This window comes from Lupinus angustifolius, chromosome LG13 (assembly GCF_001865875.1).
Source record: "Lupinus angustifolius cultivar Tanjil chromosome LG13, LupAngTanjil_v1.0, whole genome shotgun sequence".
Taxonomy (NCBI): domain Eukaryota; kingdom Viridiplantae; phylum Streptophyta; class Magnoliopsida; order Fabales; family Fabaceae; genus Lupinus; species Lupinus angustifolius.
In genome coordinates, this window is record NC_032021.1 from 3,610,987 (window position 1) to 3,633,870 (window position 22,884).

Consider the following 22,884-nt stretch of genomic DNA (forward strand, 5'->3'; position numbering starts at 1 on the left):
TTCTGCTTCTGAGAATTCTTGATTGATAAAGCTGTTACATATTCTGAGCCTCTCAATGAAACTGCATCAAACTATTATATCATTGTTCTGTTGTAATGATGTATTTTTCCTTGTTGTTTATGTTCTTGCCTGTGATGATTCAATCCAACTAGTTTGAGGTGTAGTAGAGCTAAGCCCATGTTTACATGGAGAACCTACTTAGTGAAGCTGCATTCACATGATATCAATGGATCCTTCTGAGGCTTTATATTATTTTAGAGCTTATTATTTATACTTCCTAAATCGTTGACTATTATTATTTTTCACTAGTTAAGATAGTGCGTTTTAAGTTGATTTAGTAAAATTCATCAATCCCATGGTTAATATTTTTACAGTAGCCTACTCTTTTTATCAATGTTTTTAATAATCTGTTATGATCAATGGCTGTGTGATGAATATGGATTTACATTATCTCACGACGGTCGTCTGAGATTCACATTGATGTTATCATCCAATGATTCTGATGGTTTGTACTTTTCCTCCCTTTTGTATTTAACGTCGTACATGTAGTTATGCTTTCTAACCAATTTATCAACAAAAAGTTAGGAATGAAAGACCCCATTGGATTCAAGTACTATACTAGATCAAAGTACGATTCTGAATACTGTAGTGGATATTATTCATACCTCCTTACCCATATGATAGTAATTATTACAAAAATCCTACTGTAGAACTAAAATCAAATCACTTAATTCAGGATAAACTTGATCGGTTAAGGTACAAGATATGAAGTGTCAATGTTACACCTCAAACTTTATATAGTACAACACTATGATCATTTCTAATCCTATTCCTCCTTTTCTGAAACTGTGTCAGCAATTAGAACAGTAGTAGTAAAACTGTAAAAGATAATGATGGGTACGAGAATATAGAAAAAGATGAACACTCTGGTGACTCTGCCAAATATGTGGGTGATGCGAACATATTATAAGGGAAGACGCAAGTAAAAGAAAATCAACCATGTTCAAAGATGGCGGAGGTACAGTTGAAACGAAAGGTGAAATTTAGAATGATGATAAGCAAGGGAAGAAAAATGAAGACTCTCAAGATGATGGTGCTGTATGTTTCACAGCTAAAAATACCAAGACTGAAGTAGTGGATGATAGATTAATTTAATCATTATGATATCATTTTATTTGAAGAAATATCGGGAACTAAATTCATTAACTATGTTTGGTTGGATTGAAAAAATGAAGGAATCAATACGAGAGGAAAGAAAGGGAAAAAAGTTATTTTCCATTGTTTGGCTTGCACTGAACAAAAAAAATGGTAGGACATGCTTTTATATTTTATTTTAATTGATAGGGAACAAGTTAGAAAGAAAAAAAATGCATGCAAGGGTAATGTTATTAGTTTTAACAATTGTGTATAAATTTAGACATTATTATTGCATATATATTATACTTTACATTTAAAAAATTCTATTTCTTATCAATCACATTTCTAAATGTTGAAAATTTACACTCATAGTATATGAATTTTTTATATTGTCACTATATTATTGATTCGTCATATTTTATTACTATTGACTCATCAAAATAAGTAAAACAATTAATTGCATGTATAAATATTAACCAACAAATAAATATAAAGGCGAGTTAAAATATTATAAGAGTCATGTATGATTATTTTTTGTTAATTATAAATTGTGTATAAGGTGGGTTTAAAATTGATAACCATAGATCCTTAAACAAAACTATCCATTAACATTTCTCATTAAAGAAAATGCAAATATATATATATATATACAGGAATTAATTAATAGTAATTGATATATTTGTATGTCTCATACTGTCACACTCTGGACGGATAAGGCTGTCTGCCTTGTGAATCCACCGAAGCCTCACTTTCACACACTTTTGTAAGCAAAGCAATGCAGACACAACTCTGATTTTTCATTCTTCACCACCGTTTTATTCCTCTCTCTCTCTCTCTCTCTTTCTCTTTACTCCAGTAACCATCAATGACCACCGTTACTTCTTATTTATCTCTTTCCACTCTCAGTCATTCTTCCCAAACCAAACGAACCCTCTCCTCCACTCGCTTCCCTTTCCCCAATTCAGATTCCTCTCGATCGCGCTTCAATTTCTCATCCAACTCTGTACAAGCTTTTCGACCTTCCAATCCTCTTTCCAAATTTGTTATTCGATGCTCCTCTTCTGTAACAGGTTTGTTTGCTTACTCGTAAAGTGAACAACTTTCTACGACTTTTCTACTTGTTTTAGTTTTCTCGGTAATGGGTAGTTAAAAAAATTGATATTTTAGTTGGAATTATATGATTGTGAAATCATGACTCAAAGGGTTGTTTTTGACTAAGGTTTGAACTTTGAAATCGGTGCCTAATAAGGTGAGTTTGACTAAGATTTGGGTTAACAACTTAATTAGTCATTTATTCAATAATATATTATTTTGGGAATACTGTTGCAGTTCATATAGCATCGTGTCGGTCACTAGGACTTTTAGATAAATGAACTGCTGCAAATGTTTAAACCTTATTTTGCAATTTCACTATAATCAATGGAGTGTAATTGCTTGTGGCCTTATGTTCAATGTGCAAGTGTGCATTCTGGTGCTATGAAGCTCTAGCTAGTAGCTATGAGCAAGGTGTAGGGAAGGGTCGGACCTGCCATGCGGGTCTGTAGTAGCCAGCCTTAGGCTTATTCTTCAACTCAGCCTGTGGCTTCCTTCCTTGTGACAACGACTTAACCTTTGCGCCGTGGCTCCCCTTCGTGGCCTTGGGTTTAATGTAGGAAAAGTATTATTTGATGGAAATTTTGTGTTCCCGAGGTTTGTTTTTGTAAAATATCCAACATAAATTCTCTCTAGCACTTTCTTGCATGATTGAAAGGGTTTATAATATAATCAGCTTGAGATTTGATTTTAGAAATTGTTATTCTTAGAATTACATATTGAGGGCTTCGTTGTGTTAGTGAGCATCTCCTTCGGTCCTTTGGGAGTCTGTTTTTAGTTGCAATATTGATATGCTTCAGTTACCTAGTGCAAATGTCAAATGGTGTAATAGTTCCACTTTAGGTATGAACCTTGTTATCAATATATGATCATGGGTTGCCTACATACTTTATCTGCAGATATTCCAACTGTTTCTGAGACAAAGTTAAATTTCCTCAAGGCATATAAGCGACCAATCCCTAGTATCTACAACACTGTGCTGCAGGAGCTCATTGTTCAGCAACATTTGATGAGATACAAGAAATCATACCGCTATGACCCTGTGTTTGCTCTTGGTTTTGTCACTGTATATGATCAACTCATGGAAGGGTATCCTAGCGACGAGGATCGAAATGCCATCTTCCAAGCATACATTAAATCATTGAATGAAGATCCAGACCAATACAGGTTAGAAGAATGAGCAGTTTGGCTTTTCTTAATTGCCTTTTTTTATATTCTGTGAACCACATTTTGTCGACTCTACTGCCTACTTGATACTGTTCTACATGCTTAATTAAACTATTATTTTAAGAGGACGATGGTAGTACTTTTGAAAACTTTTTTCTATCAAAAGAAAAAAAGAAGAGAAAGATGCTTCAATCAAATGATTTCCTGTATGAATAATTAATTCTGGTGGATTCTTTTGAAGTATGAATTTTATTGCAATTGAGAGGTAGAGTATTAGAGGGTGAATTATCTGTGGACATTGTTTTATCTGCTGGATGTGAATAAATTGCACTCGTAAATTCTTCATCTTTCATCAATTGATCTTTTATAGTGACCCTTTACAGAGTAGATGCACAGAAGTTGGAAGAGTGGGCTCGGGTTCAAAACTCAACTTCCTTGGTTGACTTTTCCTCCAAAGAAGGAGAAGTTGAGGGGATATTAAAGGATATTGCACAAAGAGCAGGAGGGAAGGGGGAGTTCAGTTATAGTCGTTTCTTTGCAATAGGCCTCTTTCGTCTTCTTGAGTTGGCAAATGCAATGGAACCAGCAATTTTGGAAAAGGTTACCCAGTTCATTTAAGGCATCATGATGTATTATTGTATTTGATAGGAACTTATTTAGATACCCCTTGCTACCAATTTGGTTAGCCCAAGTGATTAAATGGCCTTGCAATCCTGATCTCTCTTCCGTCAAGTTCAAGGCTCAGTGATGGACTTACTACCTTCACTTCCCTTTAATTGTCAGAGTCTCATTATTACCGGGTCATGGGAAGAGTTAAGAGCTATTGTGAGACACCATGTCTTGAGCCAAAACCTTAAGGCAATGGTTCTGTGAGTTCTTTTCACTTATGAACTCTTCCAACACAGCCTCCCAACAAATTTCCTTATTTTTCTTCTGCTGAAATGATTGCACTACCTAGGGACCCCCCCCCAAATAAATTATTTCCCTTTTTAAGGGGAGGGGGAGAGAGTACATGTGCCAAGGGTTTGAACTCGAGCACTCACACATTATGTCTTGAACTCTATCAACCAAACTGACTCTTGGGGATTATTATCCATTCATTAATGTGTAGTATCTATTGTCGTAGTTGCCCCTTCCATTAAAATTTAGATAGGTTTTATGGTATATGTTTTTTATACTATTCATATGATATACTTGTACTTCCTCCTCCTGAATTTCTCAATGTGGTCTCGAAGACTATTTCCTTTGCATAAAAAGTTGTCACGTTTACTTTTGTAGGATATATCACATATTGTTGATCATGTTAAACATGTGTTAAATTTTCGCTCCCCTTGTCCATTCTGTCTGATTCAATCCCTGCATTACCTATGATTTTCAAAAGAAAATACTCCAGTCTTCCGAAATAAACATATTGGATGCTAACATTATAGGCAACAAAATCATATATGAAAGTAAATCTAACATAATCTCTGGTGTCAATTCAACAGCTTTGTGCAGCTTTGAACATCAACAAAAGAAGCGTTGACCGGGACTTGGATGTGTATCGCAATCTGCTTTCTAAGTTGGTTCAAGCTAAAGAGCTCCTAAGGGAATATGTTGACAGGTAAAACTATTATGTTGTTCTCCATCCTCCCTTCGCATGTGTTTCCATCTATGATATAATCTGTGAATATAAAATTTATTGAAATGTTTTTTTTTAAATTTGCAATAAGAATATTATACTTTGGACACCAATCTGAGCAATCTCATTTCTCATCCACTCAACAAAGCTCCCCGTGACCCCGTAGCCTGCATTTGATACCCTTATCTTCTCAGCAGTGGAAGTCTTTGGATTTCTTAGAACGTATTCGTTGTATAGACTTAGTGCATGCTTTAGTTAAAGATTGCATGTTTTCATCAGCAAGATTTTGATTCTTTAAAATGTAATTTTGCCTCAGGGAGAAGAAGAAAAGAGAAGAAAGGTCTGAACCACAAAAGGCTAATGAGGCTATCACAAAATGTTTGGGCGAACAATTTTCTGGCCTATAGTAATGGTAGTTCTAAACTTCTAATGATGTAACTATAACCGAGTAAAGATTTCATATTCTTGGCTTGCTTTTTGTTGGTCCTCGGGGTATTGGATAATCAGATCCGGGTACTTTCATCAACTTGGTTTTGCATACTGTATTTAGTGTATCTTTTGATATTGTAATCCAAATAAGTCCTTGTTTCATCACAACCATGGTTTGTTCAGCTGTTCATTCCTATCTTATATTATCATCTTTAATATGTGCTCTTACCCTACAGTCACAGTTATTGCTTTGTAGTTCTCAAATGCAGGCAAGGTATGTATATTCAGGTATGTATATTCAGGCATGTATATTTTGCAATTACTGACAAAAGGTGTCCAATCTGAATGGGATATAGTCTAGTACAGTGTGTATAGTTCCTCAACACAAAATGAGAAATATTGACATCAAATTTAAATGTATCTACTGCACCAAACACCCAAATTTCCTCTGCTACACACTACAGAGTCTTCCTTATCGTTGTCATCTCCTCTTCCCCTTTAAGGATCCGATTGTAAGTTGAGTTTTGGAGGGGAATGAGAGGAAAGTGAAGATTTCAGAGTTATTTCACAGGTATATTTAATAGCTGATAAACATTTCTTTTCTATTTCTTTCATGAAAAAATTAAATTCACAAACGGACCTTAAGGTGTGGTGATGATGAATCCTACATACTTTTAGACTTGCAATTTGAGAACTAAAGACTCCAAAAGCAAAAGAAGCCCCTGCCATGCATTTCCTTTCTATCTCACTCGGCCTTGATTATTGATACCTTACTTAATTGTAGTGTAGAATCTTTGCATTTCAAAATTGAATGCTTGATTGTATATAGCAATAAAAAATATGTGTATTAGTATGTCACCCACTCCATTTTCTAAGTTCCATGATTTGTAAAGCTTGATTTACTTAGTTTCTGAATAGTATATAGTACTTCATTTATTTCATCTTCTTTATACAAATTTAATGATTTTAATTGCATTTTGTGAATATTACAACTACAACTTGATTCTATATTCCCACAATTTTCCATAAATTACAGTAAATCAAATATAATCACAAGCATTATTTAAAATACTCAACATGAGGCTTCTTCTTTTTTAAATGAATGTTGATTATTGGCGACCATCATTTTGGAATCAAACTCCTCTCTAATACTATAGAGGAGAATACTATAAAATAATTAAGAAAATAACACATGTAATAATACTTATATTTACCTTATTTATATTAAAAATATATTTTTATTTTAAAATTAAAGAAAAACATAGATACTTTCCTAGTTAGGAATAGAGATGAGTCTAACTCATTATTTCGTCCCGATCCGATGGTTACAGCTCTATAGAGCAGAGAATCTAGTGGACTGATTGAACACTTACGCACAACGTACGTAATCCTCCACGTGTACCTCGGCTGCCATGCACCACTTAGACCAGCAACACAACCAAATAACGTGTCACACAGTTACAAATTTTCAATACCAACAAAGCCTATGTGGCTGTTTAAATGGCCACAAAATAAATAAATAACAAACACACAAGTGAAGATTTTAGAGTTTTGAGTTCTCATCGTTATTTTAGGCCTCTTGTTATTTCATGCAATGTTGTGCTTTGACTTGAAGCCTTAGAATATACAAACCTATAACTATAAGTGAAGGCTTAATATAATGAATAAAATAAAGAGTGTAAAATATATATACTAACAGTCTAAATATTTGTACACATACATTTTATCATTCACCATTTATTTGTATTACTTTTTCTGAAAAGTCAACAATAATTAAAAATCAATGATAATAATAAAATGATAATGCATACATATTTTTCTCTAAAATAAACTGCTTAGAACAAACAAACTATTAGAAACTTTTCAAAGTTAGCTGGAGTTTTGGACACCACACAAACAACAATAGAACAACATACTCACATAACAAACATATGTAGTTTACGTCAATATCAAAGAGATAGATACTTAATTGAGCTCTTCTAGAGTACTAGAAAGTAAAAGGAATATAATTCTATATTTTTTCAATTTCTTAATTTAAAAATAAGTAAAAATCTGAACCCTTAAGAGTATGAGTGTATCTGAATCTAAATAGATAGGTATTTAAGGGAAGCCAATCGCCATCAAGCTTTTCATTTTGCGCCAAGTAATTACCAAAAACAGGTTAATGTGATCATCAATATCCATGACTATGTAATGATCAAATATAAATTAAGCCCTAAGTTTTATTTTTAAAAAGATACGTATTGATACGGTGACGCACTGTTTCCCACAACGCAAGTACGCAACTAAGATTTAGCACTAAATATAATAATCTTCTCTTCCACGTAAAGCAGAGGAAAACCATGCACATATACTTAATTAACTTTATAAAAAGATTCAGAGTTCATATTTTATGACTGTCTTATCTGTGCATCTTTCACAACAGCAAGACAAGGAGATAATATAATAAGTGGTTTGTATCACACATTCTTTATTACTTTTTAGTAAGTTCATATGAAATTCTTCGGTATATACATTATTAATTAAAATGGCTGCTCTAGACTGTTCCTGTGTGGGTATAAAAAGAGACATTAGTGACATTATTATGCAATAGTCTTTAACTTACCACAACTGGGAAAGAATCATATGAGATCTTCAAATGAGTAAAAAGGTGCGACCCACATGACTCCTACGATTTGAAGAGTATAGACAATTATATTAGATAAGGAGAAAAATAATAAAACTTCAAAGACTTTTGAATTAATGCATGCACAGGGTGGATGAGTTTTACAACCTGATTTTCAAAGACTTTTGAATTAATGAATGGGTAGCAGATGAAGCAACGTACCTATTCCTTATTGTTGATGTAAAGGAAAAATGGAATAGTGGTAAAAGCATTTCCAATAGTTCATAACATTCCCATAAGAGTTCTTAGCCAAAAAATATCATTTGTTATAAATCAAAGGTAACTTTTGTTTGATCACATAGATATATATATGGATGGGACATATTAGAAAATAAGGTTTATTCCCTATAAAATGTGACCTTAACAATAAAAATGAAATGAATATTTTAATCTAACATCCCATGTCAATAAAAGGAAGGACACCTGTCATAGATGTTATGCATGTTCTTTCCAAAGGTCCCTACTAGCAAAATTTGGCCGCTCATTGGTATACACGTATAAGATTTAACATGGGTCTACATCAACATGTCAACATTTCTTATAAAAAAACATGTGAACATTATCAACAAGGTGACACATCTGCATCGAATTTCCCTCTTATTGGAAGACATGTGTTCAAGTGGACACATCTCCATGCATCCATTTAAACAAAGAAAGAGAGAAAAGGTATATAGAAAAAAAACATTTTTTTAAATAACAGAACAATATAATAGCAGCTAAATTGCTTGTTTCATATGAAGTTTGCGTAAGGAAAAGTGAAAAATGAGCGTTGTATTGGTGCAACAAGATGTGGACAAAGAGAAGTGTATAATGTGGTATGTTCATATTTGATAATTATAATTATGGTGGAGGTTTTGTGACCGTGTGCCATAATTCTGAACTTTGATAGCTAATGTCAAAAAATGCATGCCTCAGTATCTCATTAATTGGTGGTGAAAGTCAAAATCAAAGCCATTATTATGAGCAAAAATGAAAACCCACAATTAAGCAATGTAATGAAAGCGAAACATCATAACATAATTTCTTCAAAATTTGATTAGGGGACTTGACAACAGTACTGTCCATTATTCCACACGGCACATTAAAGAAATTAAAGAAGGTCAAACTCAAGTTCAAATCATCATTTACTCAATGTGATTCCCACAGGTTTTTCAATGAAAATGTCATATCCCTTTTAAATTTAATAACCCCGTTCCTTCTAATCAACATCACATTAGCAGTGCCACTTTCCATATGTATGTGTGCATCATCATGACCCATTAGAGAATTTTAACACTTTCTGTATGCCACCATGTATGAGAATGAGCCATGCAATCCAAATTAGAATGTATATACAAACTATGTATGAGAATGAGCCATGCAATCCAAATTAGTCATTACATTCTTTTATAAAAATGAGACATTATTTCAATTTTTGTTAATAATTCAATAGTAATGCGTGGTGTGAACTGTTTAAGCAAATGTACTGTATATATGTTTTACATGCACACAGTTTGTATACATACGATAATATAAAAATATCATTGAGAAAGATATGTGAGATACGGTCGGTGCCCAATACTTTTGACTTCAAACTCCTTTCCTTTCATCTGCTATAAAAACTCATGTACTCTCAGCCACTATGACCAACAACAAAAGTTCACTTTTGGATTTAAAGATCAATCTTTCATAGTTAATAAGACACAGGGCCACCAAGGGAACTTTTATCCACCTTACTTTACAACTTCAAATCATATCAAAGTTCGAATATGGTAAGAGTCCCTTGCTGTGAGAAGAATAATGGACTCAAGAAAGGTCCATGGACACCAGAGGAAGATGTTAAGCTCATCAACCACATTCAGAATCATGGACCAGGAAAATGGCGAAATCTACCCAAGATTGCTGGTAACTTATTCCTTTATTCCCTTTCTCTATATATAACCCTTCCCTAACTTATTCTTGCGTCTTTATGGCGACAATATTTGCTATCTCACAAAATGTTCATGACACACTGAATGAGATGATAGATATTATCTTAACAATATCACACCACCTTTCTAGACAGTTACATATTTCTTCCCTAAGGAATGATGTATAATAAAAAATTATGGTGTCGTTCGATCTAGGTAGCCGATTTCACCTATTCGGATGAAAGCTTGGTTGTTGATGTTTCTCTACTAAGGATGGTCTAAAAATTTATTTCTAGGATTGACATATTGATTATGTGACAGGTCTGCAAAGGTGTGGCAAGAGTTGCCGCCTCCGATGGGCAAATTATCTAAGACCCGACATCAAGAGAGGAAGATTCTCCTTTGAAGAAGAAGAGACTATTATTCAATTGCATAGTGTCATGGGAAACAAGTATGTCCCTTTAAACTTCTCCATATATATGCTTATGTGAATCTTAAATATTATTGTTAATTAATCTACCTTCTTTTTTGAATATTTAGATGGTCTGCTATAGCAACAAGGTTACCAGGAAGAACAGATAATGAAATAAAGAACTATTGGAACACTCATATAAAGAAGAGGTTGCTTCGAAGTGGAATAGACCCAGTTACTCATGCACCACGCCTTGACCTACTTAACATGTCCTCTATTCTGAGGACAATGTTGGGGAACTCTTCCCTTTTGAATCTGCAAGGATTAATTGGTGCACAAGCTTTGATGAACCCTGAGTTGTTAAACCTAGTTGCCACTGCCTCTCTTTTGGCTTCACAGAATAATCCACAACAACTACAATATAATGGGAATTGTCAAACACAAAACCAAGAGTTTAGTCAGTTCCAAACACCAACTCAAAGCAACAATGTGGGTGGCTTCATGGGAAACTTAAGATGTTCAAGTTCATTACAGAATTCAATTCCTACCTATTTGGATGAGAACATTGTTTTGCAACAAAACCAAGTTGAAGAATTGCTAGGGAATGATCAGGTTTTGGTTCATCAGTCTGTAAATAATGCAAACAAAATCATAGGCTATGATTCAGTTCTATCGAGCCCAAACCACTTGAATAATTCATCATCCACGTATGTGAGTAGCAGCACTAATGAGGAAGAGAGGGATAGCTATTGCAGCGAGTTGTTCAACTTCGAAATTCCTGAGAATCTGGACATTAGTGACTTCTTGTAAATGTGTTATGTATAATAATAAGCTCACTTTTTGAACATTATTCCGTTAATCCTATCCTGCCAAATAGTATGATATCACCTATGCCATAAAAAATATTTATTCTTATGTGTCCTTTCATTTTTTTTAGCTGAAACAAAATAGAATATTACGTGACATCATACTATTGGGCGAGACAGGATTGAGAATACCAACTTGAGATAGGTAATAGTAATTCCATTGTGTGCCAAGTTTATTATTTCTTTATTAAGATTTTGTGATGTTTGTTTCATCTTTGTTGATGAATACTTGATTTTTGTTCATAACAGGAATTATTTGGATCTTTTATTAATATTTTCTTGAATGATTTTCTAGTTGAATTGAGTTTGTTTTATCACATTTTCTCATCATATTTTTTTTTCCATATCACTTTATCTTCTTTATATACACATGTTTAAAAAATACATCAAATACACACAATGCCCTTAATTGATTTCATGTGCATAATATGTTCCCACATGAAGATCAAAACTTAAAAGTCAACTAAAGAATGAAAAGTTAAGAGGGTTGAAGCCAATAATTGATAATCTGATCAAGTAAAATAATGTAAAAGGTTCATCATCTATAATTCATAAGTTGCAAGCCATTTAAATTGACTTATATATCAAAGTAAGGATTGTAAATCAAGGTTTTTTCTCTCAGAAGAATTCCAACTAAACATGATCACTAACTTATTTTTTATCCACTCGGTTGATTATTTATAAGCGCCTCAAAAGTGTTACCAAACACAATGTATAAACAATTTTTCAGAAGAAGTTAGGAAGATTAGGTTATGGAAATAACTTATGACTTTTTTATATGTATCTTTTGGTTTATTTCAAAGCTCATCATAAAATCCTATGAAAATAAATTATTTTAAAGTAATTATTTCAGAAAAAATTATTAAATAATCACTTATTCAAGTTATTTAATCAAGCACCATCTTAAACAACTTTATAATGAAAATCACAATAGTAATCGGCAAAATATATCAAGAAGTAATAGATTTTTTTATGGGACAAAATACAATAAATTTAGATTATATTTTATAATTTTGCCAAAAACAATATGATGGATGACACATGTCAACAATATGGGAAAAATTAGACATCATAAAGATAATAATATATTTTATAGTATTTGTTTCTAAATTAATAGAGACTATCCTTATTTTTTTTCCTCCAAGTTTTACTGAATGTGCTTACTTTTAAGGACTCACAATTTTTATAAGCAAAAACTTAAAATAAAGAGTGGAATGGGTTCCCAACCATATACAAAGCTGGGTACTCAAGGCAATGGTCAGTTTTGGACAAATCAAAGTATAGGAAGTTAGGACCATATACTATTGATTGAAGTTACAAACATTATTAACAATATAAGTTAGTTTTTTATATCAATCTTATTACGCACTAAATACGGTGGAGTGACATCACCTCTTGATTTTAGGGCCTCCATTATAACATGTATCCTTCTTTCTTTCTTTCTTTCGCACAAATGTTCTTTTCTTCTTCAAATAGGCTAATTTCTTGAGTTTTGAGATATATATATATATATATATATATTAATAAAAAATTATATTTCATATATAAGATTGAATATCTCATATCATTCTCATGTTAATAAGTATCTTTTTTAGTCATATAATATGTGAAAGAGTAATTTCTGCAATTATATTTGTACTTTGAACTGAGCACTTATCCGATTAATATTTTTTATACATATAACTTGAGAGACTGAATAAATTATAAGAACCAAACATTTTAGTTTAGATCAACACACATACACATAATTGCTCTTGTTATACCCAACTAGTAGCTAATTAATACCACTGTCTATAATTCTATATAGAGAGAGTTATCTGAAGACTTTGCTTTTATTTCCCCTTAGGTAAATTGTTTTATTTAATTGCTGGATTGTAAGGAAGGAAGAACGAAATAACACCCACAATTTAGGAGCATGATTCAAATGTAATTTTTTTAGTTTGAAATAAGAATTATTGAATGACGACTAAGATTTTATTTTGTATGGCATGTCTATGCCTAAGGTATTGATGAATGACAAACAAGACTTTGCTACTTATGGTAAATCCTAGTCGTGCCAACATTTCAATTTAGTTATTTTCAGACATCTTAGTCAAGACAATATGTGTTGTGTGGAACCAAAATCATTGATTTGAAACAAGGCATGATTAATAACATGGGACATTATTGCTAGCATTTATTATCTTTATCTATATTTCTTCTCTTTTTCTTGTTTATTTCTCAATCTTCTACCGCCCAGGGAAGAAGAATAAGAATAAGACGCGCATTAGTGAAGTTGTCATTTGAAACATCTCTAGCTTTGACATTATTGATAGAGAGAAGAAAAGGGTTCCTTTGTCCTTAAGTGCCCATTTTTTTCTTCCTTTACTACTACTTCAAAATATTCAACCAACAATTAGAGCCACACAAAACGTATTGGACTTTGATTAGGTTGAGGATACTTCATCACGTTAACCCCTTCTCTTTTAAGAATTCAGAAGCAGAGGAAGATGTTGTCGGATGGGGATCTGTTGTCCCCAACCACGTCCCTGACCAATAATAATGAAGCAAAATTGATAAAGTTATAAATATTTAATTTTTTTTAACTGACGTAACATAATAATATTGGTCTGAGATAGGGTTTGGAACAATAGATCATTGTCTGATGTTGTCCCCTGGCTGTGCCGTACATAGTTTATGAGAGGCCCAAATACTCTTTTACATTCAACTAATATATGATAAATATGTTATTGTCTTTTGTTCTTTTTTAAATCAATTTGTAATATTAATGATAATCACTCCATGCACAAATTCATCTAATATTTTCTTGGTTGTAAAAATCATTGTTTTATATTATCACATAATTGATGTGTAATTGAAATAAGATCTAACCTTAAGTGAGCAAAGTAAGAAGTCATTTAAGACTCATTAAAAAGTTTGTCTCAAAAAATATATCATGTTACAATTTATATTATACTATGTCACAGTTTGTCTGAGGCCTATTATATTTAAAATTTATTGTAAAAAATAATATATTTTTATTCCAACCTCACAATTTATTTTGAACTCTACATTTCATTCAAACTTTGACATGTATAATTCACATGGTTAAATTTTTCTAATTTTGAGACCCAATCTTTTCCTGCACTGAATCTATAAAATGTAAAACTGCCCTAGTTGTTTCCCCATGTCAATATTTTATGCAGTTTTGCTCAGACATGATTAAATGGCAACATTTGCCTCTAGCATATTTATGTTTACTTTTTCCTTGTTTTATTTTTAAAATTATACATCTAAAAAATTATTAATAACATATTTGAATATATCATTTCTATCTCAATCTTCATCAACTTGAGCTATCCTAGATTTAATTTATTTGTGAGATATATTTGAGCAATTACAATGGTTAGAAAACACAGCACATACGTTAAAGACAATTTTTTTTTGCATTATCAATTTCTTTATTCCTTTAACTAACTCAATTATTCAATAATTTACATATTTTTTTTAAGAACAAAGATCTCTTATCTCAAGTCATGTCTTAAATCATGTTTAACATTAATAAAAATGAAGCAAAAATAACAACAATAATAAATATTTATATTTTTTAATTGACATAATATATTTTCTATACTAAAAAAATGAGACAACATATCTATGTTAATTCCCCATATGCCTAGGGTGGCCACTTATTCATCACAATATTTATTTATCCACACCTTACCTTTAAATTACATGAAACCACAAAGGTGTTATTGCTTTTTTTAAAGTTAAAGAGTTTAAACTTTAAAGTGTGTGTACAGGTGGATTTGCACAAATTACTCATTAGTATCTAATGATGTTCAATAAACAAGGAGCGCTTTGCTAAATCATCACTGAATGCACGAATTTTTTTCTCTGTCATCGGAGCCTGAGTAATGTTGTCATTAAAAGGAGATTATAAAATAAAATAAAAAGGATACTGTTGGAGAAGGGTTTTGGCACGTGCACGAGTGTGTGAGCAAAAGAAAAAATCATAACATCATGTATGATTGAATGAATAATGCTGGAGCCATAATTCCACGGTACACATCATCATGTAACAAGTTAACATGCAAAATTTAAATGTAGCTGTGTACAAAATAATACGAGGCTAATTGTTCTTATATCATGAACTTTGTCAGAATATAAGGATCTTATTAGTGGCAATTAAAATATGCAACTTTATATAAGCATACTCCGAATGATATAAAATAATGAATACAAATACATTTTCATTCTATATTTCTAAACATTTGAGCCTCAAACTTTACAGATGAAGCGTTTATCATATGTTGAATTACGGATTACAGAAGAATGAAACACCCATTACCCATATTGACCAAAGCATTGTTTAATGTTTATAATTGAGGAAAATAACATGAAATAATGTATCAACACACTGTACTTTTACCATATTTTATAAATAATGTCTGAAGTCATTTTACTAGTTTGGCTTCTTATAGTTTGGCTATCTAAGAATAATTTTATATTTAATTCTACCAAACCATTTTTCTAGAAGATTCTTATATCAATTTGGGTTAAATTTTAGTTTTAGATCAACGAACAGATGGACAATAATGCCATTACTTTTTCGGACTGAGTTTCTAAACCCCTTTCTTATCTTAACATCAATTTGTAATGGCTTTGTTTGTAATTTCTGTAACTAATTTTCAATTTTAATTTTTTTATCTTTTGCCGAACAGCTTATAGTTAATTGAGATCTCACCACCCTTTACCTATTAACCACAACCAATCAAGTGTTACACCTGCAAAAATACCTCCAAGTAGAAACAACACCAATAGGTTTCCCAAGGCATTCTGTTCTGGTCCCTACAAAACCATATAAGAAACACAAGACATCAATGAATCAATATTTGAATTCTATGATACTTGAAATCTCATAAATGTGTTTTTAACACACCCACCTTGTAACCTTTGGGTGCACTTGTGAGAACACAAACAGTGAGGTAGCCATTGGTTAACCCCAAGAAAGATGTCAATAATATCATCCAACCTTGATCACCATACTTCGCAGTAAAATAAAATGCTGGTACAAGTAGAAAGCGACACAGAATTGCTATTGTGATCAATTTTCTTGACTCCAACTTCACCATTTTTAAGAGTGGAACGTATCGCCCGATCAAATCAAACACATTATACATTGTAATTAAAACAAGAGCATACCTGAAATGATTGGAAATATCACCTTTTATATTGGGATATGCAAATCACATACAACATATATCTCAACCTACTGTTTTTTTGTGCCTAAAGAGGACAATGAACATACCAGGTGCCTAAACTGTGTGATCCTGTATCTTCTGATAGGAATCCGGGGAAAATAGAGAGTGTTAGAGCGTATATTAGGAACAAATCAAGTGCATAATCAATGTTTTCATATAACAATTGCTTGTTTCCTTTGCGCTCTTGTTTTGCTTCTCCATTGTCCTGAAAAAGAACATGTCTTATAAACTGAATGTTGAACAATTATGAACTTTCATGAACATAAAGAAGGGAACGAAGTATAGAAAATAAAAGAAGGAGTACTCTTGTAGGTGAGGACTGGATGCCACCAGCTGCAAGGTCACCTGTGACAGTTTTCGATCCTTCTGATGCTGCTTTTGAACGGTAGTACTTGATGATTGGCAATTTTGGAAAGACAAATGCGTAGAGAATAACACAAAGAAGCTCAAAGAATGTTGATATAGCAAAGAACAGAACTGCAGAGGTTGAGTAAAATAAAATGATAAGTGATCAGTAACTAAATTGTATAAGAGTCGGTGCATTGATCATAATTGTATATAGTTCAATGGCAACAAACAAGAAATGTATCCTCGTGCACTTGGCTGTGCCCGCCATTGGAAGAAATTAACATTTCTGGCACATATATAACCATTTAAGTACAAACTTGAACTAACATGACACTGAGAATTGCTCCCAAAATCTTAGTTAAAAGCTATGATGGGAGAATAGTGAAGGAACCAGTGTCCAGTTTCATTTAGTTGCAGCCTTGCAGGTAAACAATCATCATTTCCCAGATAATCACAAATTATGTGAATTGATTTCAGAATTCAATTTGCAGACCTATTCCTCACCAAAACCACACAACACAGAGGTTACAAGTATAGAGATTTGGATTGTTTTGGTGTTATAATCATTATGCAGAAAAACTCTAAATTATCATATGTTCCATGTTAAGCATTGAAGAGTTGAACTTACTGGCTCCTTTGCGAAGACCGTCCTTAGAATTCTCAAATGCGGCTTTTGTGATTAACCTCAAACAAGATGTTAGTGCACCTGATGCTCCTGCACCAGCAAGGAAAGACTGCAACAGTAAAAGTAGATTACAAAAAATGCATAAGTTGAATGAATTACTTCAATTATTCTAGTGCTAATACTGACCTGAATGAATTCTGGAAGCATGTAGGATAGGTCTCCAACCATTCCACCTTGTGCATGAGCATCTGCTATTCCAAATGCACCACTAATTACACATATCCCAATGAAAGTTCCAATTCCTCCTCTACCAGATGTTGCTAAATCCAACTATGCAGGATTAATGTGAAAACAGAACTAAAGGTCAAAAGACATAAAATCACATTCTAGAGGAATCAAGGCTCATGAACAAGTGAACTAGACTTACAACTAAGACCAACAAAGTGGCTATGAAAAAAAGAGTATATCCAAATAGGTTTCTTATTCTGGTATTGATTTTTGCCTCTTTGTAAGCCAGTATTGCTAGTGTTACAACTGCAAAGGGCTGATATACAAGAGTAAGCACCCTAGAGGGGTGATATTTCTGCACAAGGAGAAAATGAAATTAAAACATTTCCATTTCCAAGAAAATACAGTTAAATTATAATCATAACATTTGAGAACCACATAACGTAGGATGCATTTAGTATATGGATTTATGGAAACAAGCTATGATCTGTAGAATAAGTAACGGTATACAAGAAAAATCATTAGTTGGAACAAAATTTACAATAATCACTTAAGTACATTGTCAGGAGATTCAGTATTTCGATCTACATGAATTAGTATAATTTTTGCACATGATGCAAATAAACTATGGCGATGACTAATGAAATTCATCTAATACAAAACATGAACTGAAAAACTAAAGTAATGATGACATTAGTGAGCTCTATTACTTATTCTTATCATCAAAATGACTTGACAGATTTCAGGGTTCTTATGCAGATCATTATTGACTTTTATGAGGTTATCTATTTGTGAAGCTTTGTTTAATAGACAAATGTAAGTTGAGGCAGTTGTATAAATTGGAACTGTGCCTCATTTCAAATCTACTAACTGGCTTGTAAGTGGTGCTATAACACCAGAAGAATGAGAAGCCAAACATACTAAAAATGCATCAGAATATACATCAATTACCGGGAACAATTGAACGTAGTAATCTTCTATTGTCAGCATGCTGTTCCATGAGAAAAGACACCCATTGCCAAGAAGCCAGCATACTACAATTGCAGCAAATTTTCCCTGCCATGTCAAATAATGAAAATAAATAAATAAGGCATCTTTATTTTTCCATGCTCGGGTAATAAACTAGTATTGAATCCAAACACAAACCTTAACTCGTGGTGAAGGCTCATTGTCCACCATGACTTTTTTGGATGATTCTCTTCAATAAAGCCCTACAAAAGTGTTGCAAAACCTCAGTTAAGATAGTAGAACAGCATGTATAGACATATTCCAACATTGCAAAAAGTGAATGTGCATACAGTGTATTTGCCCTCGTGCCACCATCTAACAATAACATAATCCACCTCCACCCTAATAGTTAACTATTCATAATTCACTAGTATAATAATAACTCATGCACAACAAAGATTACTTGCAATAAAATCTTACATTGACCACATAAAAATCATTATGTAACATCTCACCTCAATATGCAATACCTCTTCGGCGGTGAATTTACTAAGTCTGACATCCTTCAAGCATAAATACCTCTACCGTATTTTATTCCTTCCAAATGGAGTCATTCGCAACTCGAATCTATGAATTCAATACTTATAGTCACAAATTTCATTGAGTTGCTACCACTAAGCTGTTGTGTGAGTTCTTGGATTCGAGTTGTGAAGGTTCCTTGAGGAGAATAAAATATTGCAGAATTTTTTAAGCTAGTAAATTCATGTGGGGATTGTATACCTATCCCAACATTGCAAAAAGTGAATGTGCATAACAAAGGATAATTAACTATTCATAATTAACTAGTATAATAATTGATGCATAACAAAGGATACTTGCAATAAATCTTACGTTGACCACGTAATAAATCATAAATTATGATAAGCTGAAGACCTTTTAATAGGAAATCTGGAAAGAAAAAAGTCTTTCGATTATGGAAGGAAATCACGTTTTAAATTGCACCCCGTTGACAACAATTCACAATTACGATAAACACAATGTAACCACACCTATATGTTAAGAAATAAACGAGATAAGAATAGAGAAAGGCTTACTCAAGAGGGAAGAGGGAAGAGGGAGAGAGGGAGAGAGGGAGAGAGGGAGAGATCGTATATATATATGATATGATCCACGCCAGCGTGAACCTTAAAAAGCTATCTTCTTTGTGTGAGTTAAGGATGGTATAGTGTTATTAACCAAAAGAAGAAGGTGACTAGGTGAGGTTGGATGTTTGGTCACACATATAACTCAATTCTAGTAAGGCGTTTTTTTACATTTTGTGGACGGAAATAGGAGAACCTGACGATATACCAGCTTTGCAAATTGTTTTGCTGCTCATTCACCGCTCTCATTATTATGTGCAACGGTGGAACAAGACCATCCATTATCACTTATTGTCCATTAAGGATTTGAAGTTATTTTAATTATTTAATTTATCTATTACTAGTGTGTACAGACACTTCGTGTCTGCCGGCGAATATTGTTGATACTACATATTCAATTTTTATATATTTCATTTTTTGAATTAGAATGTATTTGTTGTGTTTGGTATACTTTATATTATATTTTTTGTGTTTATGATAATGTTTAATTTAATGTGAGATATGTGGTTAATTAATGTATTGGTGGTAGTTGCTTAGGGTTATATAGTTTTTTTTGTAAAAAATTAAATAATGTGAAGGGCAAAATAGGAAATGAAAATTACACCATGAGGGAAGTTATTTCAAGTTTTGGCTTTATATATAGTATAGATATTGATGTATCCATTTTATTAAGTTGAATATTTATTTGTTTTTTTTTTAATTTGAAGTAAAAACATTTTAATAAATTATTATTAAAAGAAAAAGAATCATTTTGAAAAGTATTATTTAATAAAGTATTTTAAAAGTCACATTTAAAAAATAATTTTAAAAAGTGTTTTTTTATAAAAAAAATACTTTGATATTGATATTCATCTATATAACCTTGTTGCTGCTGAATTAAACCAATTTTTCATATTATCAATTAACTTTAGTAGTTAATTACTTGTGCTAATAATTGTGATGAATTTCTTTCTCTTTCAAATATCGTTACAATGTTGATAGTGTTCTCATTAGGTATTATGAGTTCTGAAACTTTTGCTTCTATTATTTGTTTATTGGATAAATAATTTTTATGTTGCTTACAAGTTTATGTGTTTCATTAATGTTTGTCATTTTTTTAGTTTGAAAGATTTGGAAGGAGAAAAACTTGTATAAAGACACATGTAATATATTATATGTAGAGATAAATTTATTTTATGGTTTTTGATATTATTATTTAAAATTAAATTTAATTAGAATTAAAATATTAATATGTTGTCAAAAACTTATTGATTATCTCTACATGGTTTTGACTCCATGTCAATGGTCAGTGTGATATTTTTCTTTTAATTTTTGGGCCCTCTTTGTTTAAGCTTTTTCACAAAAAAGTTTTTTCCTACTAGAAACTTTGAAAAGCTGAAAAACATTATGAGAAAATTGTTAAAAAAGATAAAGTCGTTGAAGAATCTTTTCTTAGAAAGAAAAGAGTTTGCACTTGCTTTTTGAGAAAAAAATGTTTTTACTTTTTATTGTTTTATATGGATTGGGTATCCATCCAAATAAATATACTCGTAGATATTCATTAGATATAATTGATGAATTTAAATCATTCTATTATTAATATTATTCATTAGATTATATCCATTTAAATTCATCAGCTCTAATAAATAGATTTAGATGTATTTAATTTGAATGAATTGTGGATAATTTTGTCACCTCTATTATCAACTTAGCTTACATCTAGTGTCAAAACTTTAATATATGGATCTATTTAATCCTATTATGTATTAATATTTATAGTATGTTATTTTAATATATTAATATTTATTTTATATAAATAAAATTTTAATATAAAAATATAATTTAGTTCTTAGTATTACAATTGACAGAGTAGTTATGCTAATTTATTTAAAAGTTGTCATTTAAAATTTTACAGTGTAAGTAGGTCAAGTAGAGGCTTTAAAAAGTTAAACATGCAAATGGTAAATAGACCGAGAATATTATATAGTTTGGCATGTTTAATGTAAAGTCTCATATGTTTTTATCCATATTTGAGTAAATTTTACCATATTATACTACTACAATATTACTATTATTCATACGGGTTTATGTAATATATTACACATATTCATTCACATAGGAATATAATTAATTTTATTAAATTAGAAAAATATTTGACTTCTTATTTTATTTTTTAAATATTAGTCTTATTTCTTTTCATTTACTTTCCACCTAAATAAATATTACAAATAATTGTTTAACACTCTCTTGAAATTAAGAATAAATAGACATTTTCAAACAATTTTTTATTCTTTAGGTGAACATTTATTTTAAAATTGGGAAAATATGTTTTTAAAGATAAATGTTATTGTATGAAAAATCAAATTAAGCAAATATCTTCGAGACATTATACAATAATGATGAATTTAGAATCACTTTTGTGTGAGTAGGTTAGTTGTGTGTATGGATGAAAATTTTGCAGTAGGTGATAATATTCATAATGGATTGGGTCTGTAATTTTAGGCTTGGACAAATGGGATGAGAGATTTTAAAATACGTTATTGTAGGTTTTGGTAATGACTTTACCTAAATTCCCATTTCATATATCTATATTATATATATTAGCATGTTGAGAGTTACTGTTATGTCTGTGAACCAACTTTCTCAACGTTTATATAAAGATATAGTTTATACGTTATAAATGATAAATATAATATTTTGTGTTAAATATTTATAATTTGTATTGGAATTTATTCGATTAGTGTAATGATCAAATTTTTTAAATACACTTTCAAAATAAGAAGATAATGAGAGTAAAATAAGAAGATAATATTATATATTTTTTTATAGAAATAAAAAGATAATAAAGACAAAATAGAGAATCACAAATTACATTATGGTAAGATAATTATTTTATATTTTCCCTTTATTAAGTAATATAGACACATAATATAAACGTGTTTTATTCCTAACAACATATTTTAATTATATAACTATGACATTCATATATTAGACCGTCCACACATTTGACTGTTTTATTTTAAATGATGTTTTTAGTATAAAAAATTATTTAATTGCAATTTAAAGTTTTTACTTATACTTTAATTATGTTTT

At 31.3% G+C, this 22,884-nt stretch overlaps 3 protein-coding genes and 1 long non-coding RNA gene across 4 annotated transcripts; 3 read left to right on the plus strand and 1 right to left on the minus strand.

The window, feature by feature from the left end:
- LOC109325626 lies at positions 74–22,869 on the plus strand. The gene is made up of 4 exons (XR_002105169.1): positions 74–548; positions 19,972–19,973; positions 20,166–20,172; positions 22,858–22,869. It is a non-coding gene; the product is annotated as an uncharacterized LOC109325626 (long non-coding RNA).
- LOC109325625 (protein THYLAKOID FORMATION1, chloroplastic-like) lies at positions 1,835–5,662 on the plus strand. The gene is made up of 5 exons (XM_019558087.1): positions 1,835–2,207; positions 3,129–3,396; positions 3,780–3,996; positions 4,884–4,999; positions 5,334–5,662. Exons 1-5 carry the CDS (start codon positions 2,003–2,005, stop codon positions 5,422–5,424), a joined length of 897 nt encoding a protein of 298 aa, XP_019413632.1. The 5' UTR covers positions 1,835–2,002; the 3' UTR covers positions 5,425–5,662.
- On the plus strand, positions 9,585–11,232 carry LOC109325624 (transcription repressor MYB6-like). Its single transcript, XM_019558086.1, has 3 exons — positions 9,585–9,995; positions 10,322–10,451; positions 10,541–11,232. Exons 1-3 carry the CDS (start codon positions 9,860–9,862, stop codon positions 11,220–11,222), a joined length of 948 nt encoding a protein of 315 aa, XP_019413631.1. The 5' UTR covers positions 9,585–9,859; the 3' UTR covers positions 11,223–11,232.
- Positions 15,617–19,072, minus strand: LOC109325622 (equilibrative nucleotide transporter 3-like). The gene is made up of 10 exons (XM_019558085.1): positions 18,869–19,072; positions 18,674–18,778; positions 17,922–18,077; positions 17,681–17,824; positions 17,498–17,603; positions 16,826–16,998; positions 16,569–16,726; positions 16,204–16,462; positions 15,980–16,108; positions 15,617–15,734 (listed from the first exon to the last, which is right to left on the minus strand). The coding sequence occupies exons 1-9, from the start codon at positions 18,899–18,901 to the stop codon at positions 16,001–16,003; spliced, it is 1,242 nt and encodes a 413-aa protein (XP_019413630.1). The 5' UTR covers positions 18,902–19,072; the 3' UTR covers positions 15,617–15,734; positions 15,980–16,000.

Bases quoted from the DNA above. Each gene is read 5' to 3' on its own strand.
- LOC109325625 (XM_019558087.1), top strand. From the start codon at position 2,003: ATGACCACCGTTACTTCTTATTTATCTCTTTCCACTCTCAGTCATTCT. The intron at 2,208-3,128 runs GTTTGTTTGCTT...CTTTATCTGCAG, and splicing joins ATGCTCCTCTTCTGTAACAG to ATATTCCAACTGTTTCTGAG. The intron at 3,397-3,779 runs GTTAGAAGAATG...GACCCTTTACAG, and splicing joins GAAGATCCAGACCAATACAG to AGTAGATGCACAGAAGTTGG.
- LOC109325624 (XM_019558086.1), top strand. From the start codon at position 9,860: ATGGTAAGAGTCCCTTGCTGTGAGAAGAATAATGGACTCAAGAAAGGT. The intron at 9,996-10,321 runs GTAACTTATTCC...ATTATGTGACAG, and splicing joins AAATCTACCCAAGATTGCTG to GTCTGCAAAGGTGTGGCAAG. The intron at 10,452-10,540 runs GTATGTCCCTTT...TTGAATATTTAG, and splicing joins CATAGTGTCATGGGAAACAA to ATGGTCTGCTATAGCAACAA.
- LOC109325622 (XM_019558085.1), bottom strand. From the start codon at position 18,901: ATGGTGGACAATGAGCCTTCACCACGAGTTAAG. The intron at 17,604-17,680 runs GTCAGTATTAGC...TTACTGTTGCAG, and splicing joins TGCTTCCAGAATTCATTCAG to TCTTTCCTTGCTGGTGCAGG. The intron at 16,727-16,825 runs GTACTCCTTCTT...GTTCTTTTTCAG, and splicing joins TCCAGTCCTCACCTACAAGA to GACAATGGAGAAGCAAAACA.